The 11,837-nt window shown below is 38.2% G+C and overlaps 1 protein-coding gene across 6 annotated transcripts in view; it reads left to right on the top strand.

The window, feature by feature from the left end:
* Positions 1 to 13: 13 nt before the first annotated feature.
* Positions 14 to 11,837, top strand: part of NSUN6 (NOP2/Sun RNA methyltransferase 6) — an 81,080-nt gene continuing 69,256 nt past the window's right edge. For 3 of the 6 annotated variants that reach the window (XM_032349552.1, XM_032349551.1, XM_032349553.1), the window contains exons 1-3: positions 4,917 to 5,450; positions 7,754 to 7,909; positions 9,540 to 9,619. In XM_032349552.1, coding sequence (XP_032205443.1) covers positions 5,376 to 5,450; positions 7,754 to 7,909; positions 9,540 to 9,619 — 311 coding nt within the window. In that variant the 5' untranslated portion in view covers positions 4,917 to 5,375. Of the gene's footprint in view, positions 239 to 737; positions 837 to 4,916; positions 5,451 to 7,753; positions 7,910 to 9,536; positions 9,620 to 10,465; positions 10,557 to 11,837 lie in introns of those variants that run through there. The other 3 variants (XM_032349550.1, XM_032349555.1, XM_032349554.1) reach the window with 3 other exon arrangements.

Here is an 11,837-nt window from a genome sequence, read left to right as displayed (position 1 = left end):
CCGGCTTCACTTCCGGTGGGCGGGTTCCAGACTGCTCCGCTGAGTGGGCGGTTTCGGGGCGTGGGAGTCGGGGAGTTTCCCTCCGTGAGCGTTTGTACCGGTCACTGTTTGCAAACGTTTGCTACGTTCCGGTTCTTGAGTTTTTGGGCAGGTGCGCCTCTGTCCCCTCAAAACCTAGGGGCAACTGCAGTTCCTCCCACCGAATAGCCGCCGTTCGCTGCCCTGTTCCCGCAGGAAAGTAAGGGGTGTTTCTCCTTCAACTGTCACCCCTGGGCAGGCAGGCAGGCTTGGGGTTCCGCGGTGATTCGAAATAGAATTAGTGGGGGACGAGCCATGGAATGCCGGTAGCCACGGAGTTCAGTTATGTGATTAACTGAAAGCCTCCAAGTTTGGCCATGCGTTCGAATTTTCATGGAGCCCAAATAACACGAAATAAAATAACTTCCTTTAACTGAAATGGGATCCCAGCAATCTCTTCAGTTCAACAAAATAGAGGGGAAAACATGCTCTACCTAGAGCAAAGAAACTGAAATTTCAGGGGAAAAGGTCGAACTAGGCAATTAAGAAAATATGTATCTAATATTCCTTAGAAGGAACTGGCTGCAGCTGTAATTGATTTATTACTCAGCTAACCTTTTAAATCAAACAGCTAATCCCCTACCTGTGTCCATTCCGCTTTATAATTTAACTTTTAATTTTATTTGAGGATAGTTGACACAATGTTACATTAGTTTCAGGTGGACAACGTAGTGAGTCAACATCCCTATCAGCCGTGCTCACCGCAGGTGTGGCTACCATCTGTCATGGTACAACGCTATTACCCAATTCTTTTCCAGGTTAGGTTCCATGTTCTTTTGATAAGGTTAAGTTTGAAGCACCAACAAATTTTAAAAGCTTCACAGCCTGGGATGAAGCCTAATTCACAGTTCAGGAGAGAACTTAATTGAAAAGCTATGGACTTTGGTCAAGTGATACATTTTAACCCAGGCAAGAACGGTCTTTTGATATGCTAGACTCTTTTTTATTACCTTTACAAAGAGAAGTGTATGACTTATGAAGTCCTCCCAGGGTGATGATTCAAAGACCTTTAGGACATATATGGGATAATGTGCTCCAATTTTCTGACATTAAAGACAAGTTATAACCTCCCACAAGGAGGAAAAGGTATGTGCTGAGACCACATAAATTAGTTTATCTTTCAGAACCATGAATTGGCTCAAATATAGATGATTTTGTGCTTGGGTAAGCAGAGACTCGAAGGGACATTTCTAGTCCTCGTTTCATTATTTATATATAAAAAAAACCTTTACATTCTGTAACTTAGCTTCTTTAATTGTTAGACATATATATAAACCACATTCTATTTTTTTCTGGGTTTCAGATTTCCAATAAACAGTTTCTGAAATAAAGCAGTTTTTTTTCGCAGAGCTTTGAAGCCAAAAATTTACATATTTCTTAAATATTTTTATGATGGTCTAATGATACTTTAGAAAGTAAATTTGAAGTATTTTTTCACTTTTAGTTTTTTTTAAGATTTTATTTTCTTATTTGACAGCAAGAGACACAGCAAGAGAGGAAACACAAGCAGGGGGAGGGGGAGAGGGAGAAGCAGGCTTCCTAAGGAGCTTAGAGCCCAATGGGCTTGAGTCGAAGGCAGATGTCTAACGACTGAGCCACCGAGGTGCCCCATTGTTTCACTTTTAATTAAGTGGAATGAATATATTTGAGCAGGACATTTAATATTTCTATTGATTCTACTCTTTCAAAAGTGTCTGAAACATTTTTTTTTTTTTTAAGTAAATCTCTACACCCAATGTGGGGCTCTAACAACCCCGAGATCAAGAATTGTATGCTCTGCCAACTGAGCCAGCCGGGTGCCCCAAAATATTTGAAACTTTTATGTTGAAGAACTGTTCTAATTTTTATTATCTCTTCTACAATTTACCTGACAACAGGACTGTTGTAATCTTTTAAAAATATTTTTTCACATTAGAAAATATTATTTGTACATTTAGGAATTTGAAATTTTTACTGACTGGAAGGAAAGAAAACTAGTCACAACTAAAAAAATAATAAAATATAGCTGTGAATCATCTGAACATAAATCACACTAATATACCATAATTATTTTTTGAAAAGATACATATAGTTCATATTGAACATTTGTATTATATATAGTAGGAACACTTGTTAAGAATTTAATCAAGTTAGAGAATTTTGAGTAATATACTTTTTAAATATAGCACTTAAAACACTTCTTTTTTTTTCCTGAAAATATTCCTTTAATTTATTTAAAACTAATTTCAAAAGATCCAAAGAAGGAAACACAGTTCTCTGAAATGTTACTACTTGAATATAAATATATTTTGAGTTTGTGAAATAAGAAAAAAGTCATAAAAAAGGAATATAATACTAGTGTTAGGATTATAACTCATTTACTTAAGTGTTAACTGGAAATAACTTCCTTTAATTAAAATGGAATGCCAATTCAACAAATTTTAAGAAAAAAGATAAAAGTGTAATGTATTTAGAGCAAAACAAATTAAAATTTCAAGGAAAAATGAAACATTGAACTAGGGAATTAAAAACAACAAACTATATTTCTTAGAAGGAACTAATTATCAATTAACCTCTGAAAATACTTAGAAGAATTGCCTACAGCCGGTATTGAATTCAATTTGTTACTGTTAGCTAAGATAAATTGCCTGCATGGCTTGAACCAAGGGAGCCAGGGACAGCATGTTCTGCCAACTAGGAATTGAATTGACTCTTTAAAACCAACTCTCCTATGCATTTAAGATTATCTCCACTTTGACTTTAGTCTCCAGATGAGCTGAGATCGAAGGTTTCCATCTTTTCTAGACCTTTTTTTTTCCTAATCCTCTCATACCTTCTTCATGAAATTAAATATTTTGGATTTCTTTTTTATAAGGTTAACTTTGGAGCACTATAAACTGAGATTTAAGATTATATCTAAGATTTTTTTGCTCCACCACATTGGGGGCCATATACAACCTAAATGGGTGTATTCCTATAGAAATCTTCCTTTGTTTGGACAGTTTGTGCTACGCCAACTTCAGATTTGTAATACACTTTTCTTGAACCCAACCCTGGAACACCAAGAGGTCTCTTCATCAACATAACTGTCACTGCAATAGCGTCTAGACAAGAATAGTCTAATTGTGCTCAGCACTCTTCATGTGTGCTTAATTAGTGAACTAATTTCCAGCATATACATGCTTTATCAGCACTTTCTTTCTCTAGTTCACATAGATACCCATATATCTGTTCACCTAGTCATTTAACAGTTAAGTGCCTATTACATGTTAAGGCAATGGGTATGCAGTGATGAGATGAAGTCTACTCTCATGGAATTTACAATGTAGTCCAACTTGTTCCTTCTCCCTTTTCTCCTAAATAGAGATTCCAACCATTATTGGTGCCATGGGCAAAATGCTGAGGCTGCAAAAATTCCTTTGGAGGGGCACCTGGGTGGCTCAGTGGGTTAAGCCTCTGCCTTCCGTTCAGGTCATGATCCCAGAGTTCTGGGATCGAGCCCTGCAATGGGCTCTCTGCTCAGCTGCAAGCCTGCTTCCCTTCCTCTCTCTCTGCCTGTCTCTCTGCCTACTTGTGATCTCTGCCTGTCAAATAAATAAATAAAATCTTAAAAAAAAATTCTTTTGTAAATGCCTGATCTAGGTATTTTCGTAATCACGGGTTTTTTTGTTTGTTTGTTTTTTAGATTTATTTATTGTAGAGTGGGAGAGCATGCACACAGTGGGGAGAAGCAGGCGGAGAGGGAAAGGGAGTCTTAAGGAGACTCTGGGCTGAGAGACTCCAATGCAGACCTCAACCTGGACGGTGAGATGAGGACGTGAGTGGAAACCGCGAGTCGGAGGCTTACCAGCCTACCCATCCAGAGCCCCCTTGACATCTTCCTGATGATCACTTTTAATGATTTTGCCACGGAAGCATCCCATCAACTTACTGGAGAAGCATGGCATAGTGAAAAGAGTTGGTACTTAGAAGGCAGGTGGCTGTGGTCTTTCTTTTCTTTCTGTGAGGCTACAGACTTATTTCAGCTGTGGGAGCCTTTTCACTCTTTCATAAAAGGGATATAACCACTTAACAGGGTTGTTTTGTGGCGGTAAATTAAAATATTTTATACAGAACCTGGTCAGCGTATCATACAAAGTAACTGAACTTTTTAAACACCTCTGTGTGAGATTTAGAAAAAACCGTTTCCTACAGTTAACACGGTGAGCTGCAAAAACAAAAACCTAGGACAAAGAGACAATTATTTTTAGTTTCGTATTCAATCATAAAATGTCTGAATTTCATTATGCATCTTCTTTTGAATCTTTACCTTCATCTGTAACACATAAATTAGGGTAAGCGTCTCGGATAATACAGGTAACCGTTAGCCTCATTCAACTAATTTTGAATATGCGGGTTTTTTTTTTTAGTTTTAACTGATCATTAATGGGTATGAACACACCATTAACCCAGCTTTCAGAAATTTAAATAACGGCGATCATTCACAGCTGAAGTCAGATGAGTAGTCACCGAGGGCCAGGTGTCTGAAGCAAAGGGTGGCTTTACGTTCAAATAAACTCTGGCTTCCTTCTAACGTAGGAGGTCAACAGGCAGGTGAACTAACTGGACCTCCAGTTTACTCAAGCCATCTCGATTTTACCCACACCCTTTCCTCCTTTCTCCTGGAACCCACCCCAGGCGCTAAATCAGCCAGTTCACCCATGCGGCCTCCCTCCCCCACTCAGAGGTCCGGAAAACCACCCGCACGTGGAGTTGCAGCCAGCGGACCTCGGAAACTCCGCCTACCAGACGTACGGCGGTTCGCGGTTGCGGATTGGGGAACCGGGGAGGGTGGGACGCGTCGCCGGAAGTGACGCAAACCGGAAGCGGCTTTCGGCCGGGAAATTGGGGGCGCGGTTTTGAAATGAGGTCTGAACCCTGAACATGAGTGAACAGAAGTCTGAAGTCAGTCTGTTTTCCAGGCCAGTTCACAACGGATTGGATTGTCATTTTTTTTTTTTTTTAAACCTGTATATTCTCTGCCGCACGGGGGGACATGACCTCACAGTGATTTCCGTGAGCGTGTCTCAAGAAGCACCAGAGACGGCTATGGTGGAGGCGAGGAAGCCGCTCTGAACGGGCAATGCCGGAGAAAGCGTGGATGTACCTCCGCAATCCCGAGTTGAACTTGGAAAGAGCGGCGCAGTTTTCCCGGCCAGCTGGTGGTCCCGGCGCCTGTGGGTGGTTACCCATTGCCAAGACGCTGCTCACTGTTAATCCGGAAAGAGAATAGTCACCGTTTTCCCACATTTTTCTTGGAGGACAAAACAATAGGGAAAATGTCCGTGTTCCCTAAAATATCGTTGAGACAGGAGGTTGAAAAGTATCTGAAAGAGGGTTTTGTGAATAAGGAGGTAGGTCAAACCTGTTTTATGATGCTTGCAAAAATTCCATGTTTACACACGCTGGGAAAATAGGAAAAACAAAAACAAAAAACAAAACAAAACCAAAAAACCCTAAAGCGAGATCTAATCTTTACACGGTTGTTTCTTATTACTCTTTTTGGAATGTAAAAACTGCCAGTATCTTCTTGCGGGCATTTAATGCTTTCGAGATAGGAGGTGAATGAGGTCTACGTTTCAACACTTAACGAATGTGAACAGAAGGGAAGGGAAGAGAGCGGTTATGTGCGTGTCAGTAGGCATGGCACTGAAGGGGTTACAAGAATGAGGGGAAAAGATTCCTGTTCTCGAGAATTTAAGTCCAGTGGAGAAGATACACACGTGTCCTTAGAGCGCTTGCTGTGGTTCTCAGGTGAAAGAGATAATGTGTCAATGCCTTTTAAATGCCACTAGTTGTGCTAGCTGATTTGCAGACTTTTACATCTTAATATTAGCAATTTCTTTTTTGGGGGGGGGGTAAGAGATTTCTTCTGCATTTTAATAGGTGAGAGAGCTGAGGGTCCAAGAGTCCTGCAGCTGACCCAGATTGACACCGCTATCAAGTAATAGGGCTGAAATCTGAAGCTGAAGAGCTCAGATACAGTGAAAAAAATACAGATTTGGCATCCCAGATCCTTGATGGGTGCCCCTGTGCTTTGAGTAAATTATTTCATACCGTTTAACCTTGATATCCTTTTCTGTGGAAACTGAGGATGTTAAAAATATTTACCTTACAAGGTTATTTTAAAATATTAACCATAAGTGAATGCAGCTGGTATTGTTCTGGCACATTAGTCCTCAACAAATATTCATTCCACGCAGTGGGAGCAGTAGCGAGCACAGAAGTCCTCAGTGAATGTTGTCTTTGATTGTCAGGCTTGTGCTCTTTGCATTTTACTTCGTGCCTCTAAGCAACTTTGTATTTTCTAAATTTTTGCTTTTCTTATTCAGAGTAAAATCTAAGACTTAAATGTGATTCGTGTATGAAGATACTACTGAAGCTATGACTTCTTAGATTTGATTTCTACATTTTATTTCCAAAGATTAGATTAAGGGATTAGAGAGTATGGAAAGAGAAAATACCTTCTCTTGACTTCAAAGAACTAAAAATATAAGGAGCATATTAAGAGAAATAGAGGCATTCAGCAGTTTTTCTTAACTATTTTTAAAATGGTAAATATTGTATTATAGAAGATCCAAATGTCTGTCTTTGACACCATCTCTGTCTCAAGCCCGCTAACTGTAAATGATTTTAGAAAAAACCATTCCTGGGCGCCTGGGTGGCTCAGTGGGTTAAAGCCTCTGCCTTTGACTCCGGTCATGATCCCAAGGTCCTGGGATCGAGCCCCGCATCGGGCTCTTTGTTCGGCAGGGAGCCTGCTTCCCCCTCTCTCTCTGCCTGCCTTTCTGCCTGCTTGTGATCTCTGTCAAATAAAATCTTAAAAAAAAAAAAAAGAAAAAGAAAAGAAAAAACATTCCTTTGTATAAGTATTGGAAGTAAAGTTATATTCAGTTTTAATAAAAACAAACTAAACTTGAGAAAATACTAATACTTTGAGGCTGGTGGATGAGTACTCTGGCAGGTAGTTTAAGATGATGCTGTGAAGCAGAGTACAGTTAAAGATGACAAAAATGGGAAAATACATGTCTCCCAAAGCTTCAGTTAATCACAGGGGGACTTGGTTTTTGTTTTTGTTTTTATCTTTAAACCTCCATTTCTGACAGGTTATCTTTGCTACCTGTCTTTTTGGGTGGTATTTATTACATTTAAAAATACCATATTCGAAAGCTGGTGTGGATGACCTTTAGATGACAGTATCAATATCAGTATCAGTATCAGTATTCAAATACTGGTGCTTTCAAAGGCTGCTAATGAATTTGTTCTAGGTATGAGGCCAGCAAGTAAATAGCTCTACAGAACGATATAATATTTGGTATATTATAAATAGAATAAAATCATGAATTTATATGAAAAGCATAGCAGACATTAATATGTTCAAAATGTTAATAATGCTTTGAAGTTGAGGCAGTTTTTTCAAAGACCTTTATGTTGGGCATTTTGTTAGGTGTTTATTACCACTATTAAACCCCAAAACCCTGTGAAGTATTACATTCCGTTAGTGTTAACTAACATGCAACTAAAGTAGCAAAATGAAATGGAACTGCATAATTGCTGAAAGATGTTTCATTAATCGGGTATGCATAATGTACTTAATATTTTTAGTTAATTCTTATAGTGACATTGAAACATTAACGTGTTGTTTTCCTCTTTTCAGGTTGTATCTGCTTTTGGAAAACAAGAAGCAGAAAGGAAATTTGAAACTCTGTTAAATCGCTTGTCACATCCTCCGTCATTCACAACAGTAAGAGTAAATACACATCTAGCCTCAGTGCAACATGTGAAAGATCTGTTGTTTGATGAACTTCAGAAGGTATGCGCAAATTTTCTGTCATTATATCCATAATTGCATTTCTACAGTCTTGTGGAATGTTGTAGAGTGTTGTTCTCCAACATGGAGCCCGATCCCAGGACTCCAGGACCATGACCTGAGTGGACGCTTAACTGACTGGGCCACCCAGGCACCCCTACATTTCAGATTTCTTAGTAGCCATCTGTTAAGTAAGGTTGGTCTGAAATCTCCTTTGCCTGGAAGAAGCAAAAGTCAGGAGAGTTCTTGATATGGTAGAAATATAGATTGCTAAAATACAAATTTTTTCTCTCATCAACTTGGAAATAAATTGATTTTTGAGAATTTTTCTAAGTAGTATACGGATGCCACAGGGCAGTGGAAATACCTATTATTGTTACTATTCTTTAATATAGTATGTGAAAATTCACGCTTTAAAATTCATGGCCAAGACTTGTTCTGAAATACTTGCATGTAGCTCCCCCTAAGACTGTAGTATTCTTGCTATCCCTTCCACTATTCTGCTCTTGATTCTGATGAGTGCAGTGCCTTGTTATTTTCTTCTGCAATAGTAGTGTTCTGGTACATATTGAAAAGCCCACTTTCTGAGAAAAACAACCCTTTGTAGCATTTGCTGATTTCAGTGGTGTAAATACTCCCACTACTGTCAATTTCAAGTTACCCTTGTGACCTTGAAATTGGACAGAGATGCACATAGTTGGTTCTCCTGAGACTGTGTGAGCTGGCCTTGACACCTACACTCCTGATCATGTACCCATTTCCAGTTTAAAGACCAAGTATGATAGAGGATACTGAAAATCCTGAACTTTTGCCAAAAAGCATTTATTTCCCTTAGCAAAACTGACATGGCATTCAGTATTGGTGGTGTTTAATAAATAGTATTTAATAATCTCAAACCTTAATGTCCTATTCAGAATGTTTCCTTAAAAGAGTACGATGAGGGCGCCTGGGTGGCTCAGTGTAAGGTTAAGCCTCTGTCTTGGCTCAGGTCATGGTCTCGGCGTCCTAGGATCGAGCCCCACATCAGGCTCTCTGCTCAGCAGGGAGCCTGCTTCCTCCTTTCTCTCTGCCTGCCTCTCTGCCTACTCGTGATCTCTCTCTCTGTGTCAAATAAATAAATAAAATCTTAAAAAAAAAAAAAATAAGAGTACGATGTGTATGGACTCTGAAAAACAATCTGAGGGTTTTGAAGGGACGGGGGGTGGGAGTTTGGGGTACCAGGTGGTGGGTATTATAGAGGGCACGGATTGCATGGAGCACGGGGTGTGGTGCAAAAATAATGAATACTGTTATGCTGGAAATAAAAAAAAAAAAAAAAAAGTACAATGTGTAATTCTATATTGGTTATATGTTTTCAAAATAAGTCACCTAAGGTAAACATGGGTTGTCTTTATAAAGCCAAATTATAAACAAAATTGAACCTTATAAAGAAATCGAGATACTTCAGAATAAAACACAGAGAAAACATAATTGTTTTGAAATCTTTGTCTTTTATAGTGTTATGTGGTATAAAGTAAGAATATCCTAAACCAAGCTTCATGCTCTGCTAGGTAATGACAATGAAAAGAACTGTAAATTGAAATCTGTCAATTATATTGATGGATCCATAATTCTGTTTGTTTATTTTTAACAGCAGTTTAATGGATTAAATGTTCCTGTTCTTCAACATCCAGACCTTCAGGATGTCTTACTTATTCCTGTTATTGGACCTAGGTTTGTAATTATTTTATTTTCAAATGAAATTTTTCTAAAAATTTGTCATAGGTTTTTTTTCTTACTGTTTGGTGATACTAAATTTCTCTATTATTAGCAATTTCATATAGACAGTTCACAAATTCATAAATGTAACTTCGTATTCTGTCTTAGAAGATATTATAAAAGAGTAGGAATGGGTCCAGATACCTTGAAAGTAATGCCTTTTAGTCCATTTGGTGCAGAGTTTCCTCCTACTTAGTAAGAAACTTCATTTGTTTACTTATATGTATTAAGAGGTTCCAAGGCTAATTTAAAACTTTTTTTGAGCTGCCACTAAAATATATAACATTTTTCCTGCTTTCCTAGTTAATGTGTTTGTAAAATTTTATTCAGTAATTCACAGTTACTTTGATTTACTATGAATGTTCTATGAGTAGAACAGGCATTGTTCTCATTTATGTATTTGGAAGGCATATGTTTGAAAATGGGGGGTGGGGGGGCTTTCATATTTTAATGGGAGTAATGGGAGTTCAACTTCCAAGGAATATTTTTAAATCCCTAATTATGATTTAATTTTTTATACCCCTAAGAAAGATATTAAATAGAAATAAAATAGAAAATAGAAAAATGCTCATTTTGTTAAAGCTTGAAAGTAATTTAGTGGTCAGTAAAGCCGTGGTTCAGTAAATTATGGTTTATCGTGCAGTGGAATATGGACTTTAATGAGGAAGAGTTACATGTACCGGTAAGAGAAGATAGTCACAATTAAGTATCAAAAAGAGATTGTTATGTATGGGATAATTACACTTTATTTTGCAATTACGAAAAACAACTACACATTTATGTATATTTACTTATATACAGGGAAAGGTCCAAAGGCTTTAATATACCCAGCTATTAATAGAGGTTAATTTTGAGTGGTTAACTCTGAAGAGTTTGGATTGGGAGAGAAGGGGTAAGAGATTTTCATTTGTAACATTTCTGTGTTATTTTTACTATAAGCATGTATTCCTTTGGCAGTTAAAAAAAGATTTTGTGAGTTCCTTATCTGTTTTTTAAGATAAACTGTGTAGACAGTGAAATGAAGAGATTTTAATTAAGTGTACTGTTTGCTGAATTTCTCCACATTTGTACAGCTGTGTAGCCAAGACCTATCCCAATCAAGGTAGAAAGAAGTCCATAATTCTCCCTAATAGAACCCATTTCATTTTTAAAATTTTATTTATTTATTTTATTTTTATGTTTTTTAAAGATTTTATTTATTTATTTGACACAGGGAGAGAGAGATCACAAGTAGGCAGAGAGGCAGGCAGAGAGAGAGAGAGAGAGGGGGAAGCAGGCTCTCTGCTGAGCCGAGAGCCCGATGTGGGGCTTGATCTCAGGACCCTGAGATCATGACCTGAGCCGAAGGCAGAGCCTTGACCCACTCAGGTGCCCCTTTATTTATTTTTTTAAATATTTTATTTATTTGTGAGATAGCACATGAATGGGTTGTGGGGCAGAGGAGAAGCAGAAGCAGACTTTCCATAGTGGGAGCCGGACTCTGGGCTCAGTGCCAGGAGCCTGGGATCATGACCTGAGCCGAAGGCAGACACTTAATCAACTGAGCCACCCAGTTGGCCCTATTTCATTCTTTTTAATATGTGCATACTTTTAAAACATTTATTCATCCCTGTAATATAGATAGGCATTTATTTTTTTCCTGTTTTTTATTATTACCAACAGTAAATATTCTAAGGATGTTTCTTTGTAAATTTGTGTAAGCAGGTCTACAGGATAAACTGGTACAGCATAGAATCATTGGTTCATTGGTCTGTGCATATTTTAGTTTGAGGTATAGTGCCTTCTATAAAGTTACCATTTAATGTTTCTAGTAGTATATGAGAGAGTATCAGTCTTTCATTCTCACTAATACTGGCCATACTAGTTCTTTTGAAGTATTTAGATGATTTAACTTTATTTTCTGAACTTAGTACCCTTTCATCCTATTCTTTGTAGTGATCTAGACACTCATTAGAACGTTAGTGAATTAGGGGCACCTGGGTGGCTCAGTGGGTTAGAGCCTCTGCCTTCGGCTCAGGTCATGATCCCAGGGTCTTGGGATCAAGCCCTGACTCGGGGGTTCTCTGCTCGGCAGGGAGCCTGCTTCCTCCTCTCTCTCTGCCTGCCTCTCTGCCTACTTGTGATCTCCGTCTGTCAAATAAATAAAATCTAAAAAAAAAAAAAAGTTAGTGAA

This window comes from Mustela erminea, chromosome 6 (assembly GCF_009829155.1).
Source record: "Mustela erminea isolate mMusErm1 chromosome 6, mMusErm1.Pri, whole genome shotgun sequence".
NCBI classification, from domain to species: domain Eukaryota; kingdom Metazoa; phylum Chordata; class Mammalia; order Carnivora; family Mustelidae; genus Mustela; species Mustela erminea.
The sequence above is the reverse complement of the archived record's forward strand: the minus strand, read 5'-3'. Positions and strand labels throughout refer to the sequence as shown.